The sequence below is a fragment of the Phalaenopsis equestris genome, unplaced genomic scaffold, assembly GCF_001263595.1.
Source record: "Phalaenopsis equestris unplaced genomic scaffold, ASM126359v1 Scaffold189336, whole genome shotgun sequence".
Lineage (NCBI taxonomy): Eukaryota > Viridiplantae > Streptophyta > Magnoliopsida > Asparagales > Orchidaceae > Phalaenopsis > Phalaenopsis equestris.
The window spans coordinates 1-782 of record NW_018209285.1 but is presented as its reverse complement, the minus strand read 5'-3'; the positions used below and the strand labels follow the sequence as shown (position 1 = coordinate 782).

The 782-nt window shown below is 34.5% G+C and overlaps 1 protein-coding gene across 1 annotated transcript; it reads right to left on the bottom strand.

Annotated features, from left to right (window-relative positions):
- Positions 1-4: 4 nt before the first annotated feature.
- Positions 5-588, bottom strand: LOC110034520 (patatin-like protein 6; the record flags this gene model as incomplete). Its single annotated transcript, XM_020738773.1, has 2 exons — positions 5-280; positions 526-588. Coding segments are annotated over 2 exons (339 nt in total), but the record flags the coding sequence as incomplete, so codon positions are not given.
- Positions 589-782: the final 194 nt, after the last annotated feature.

Below are 782 nucleotides of genomic sequence, written 5' to 3'. Positions count from 1 at the left end.
TGGCGGTAGCGGTGGTGGCGGACGAAGTCCGAGGAGTCAATGCCTGCTTGATAAATACGGTGGGGACGGAAGATTTGCTTCTATTGTCCTGCTCTTTGATGAGTTCTACCGCCAATCCTTCCAGCATCTCGGCATTGGTCTCCTTTGATAGTTTTCTCCCATGGAAGAGCACAGATTCATTGTTTCTTTGACAGAGCATCTCTTCAATCCTCATCTTCTTTGTATTGCTGTTGACGGTCTTGGTGCACTTTGGGCTTCTGAGTCCAACACCAGTTGCCTGCTTTTAATAAGGAATGGAAAATCATTCGTATTGCAACTGGGAAAATAAATTAAATTTACACATATACTACTTAATTCCCATGAATTTACATCTCTAAAATCTAATCTTTAACTTTTAGATATAGTAACATCAAAATTTTGAGTGTTGTAAATATAAATAATGTTAGATATGTAAATACATAAATGTAATGCAAAAAAAAAAAGTAATAGTGAAGGCAGTGATATAAACACTACTTTGAAAATTACCTGAATTCGAACATAATTGCTTTTCCTGTGCTGCCTGAAGGCCAATGCAATGGCTTGATCAACCTGATACAAAAATTAAGCAAAATATATTAGCGGCAATGCTGGTTTATAGATAAAAATATAAAAATACAAAAGCCGGATTTCTTAAATTATCAATAATATTCAAAAATTTTAATTCGCATTAGGATAAGCTCATTATATTCGTTGCAAGTTATGTGGACTAAAATCGTCTAAAAAGTTGCTTATTGCAATATATA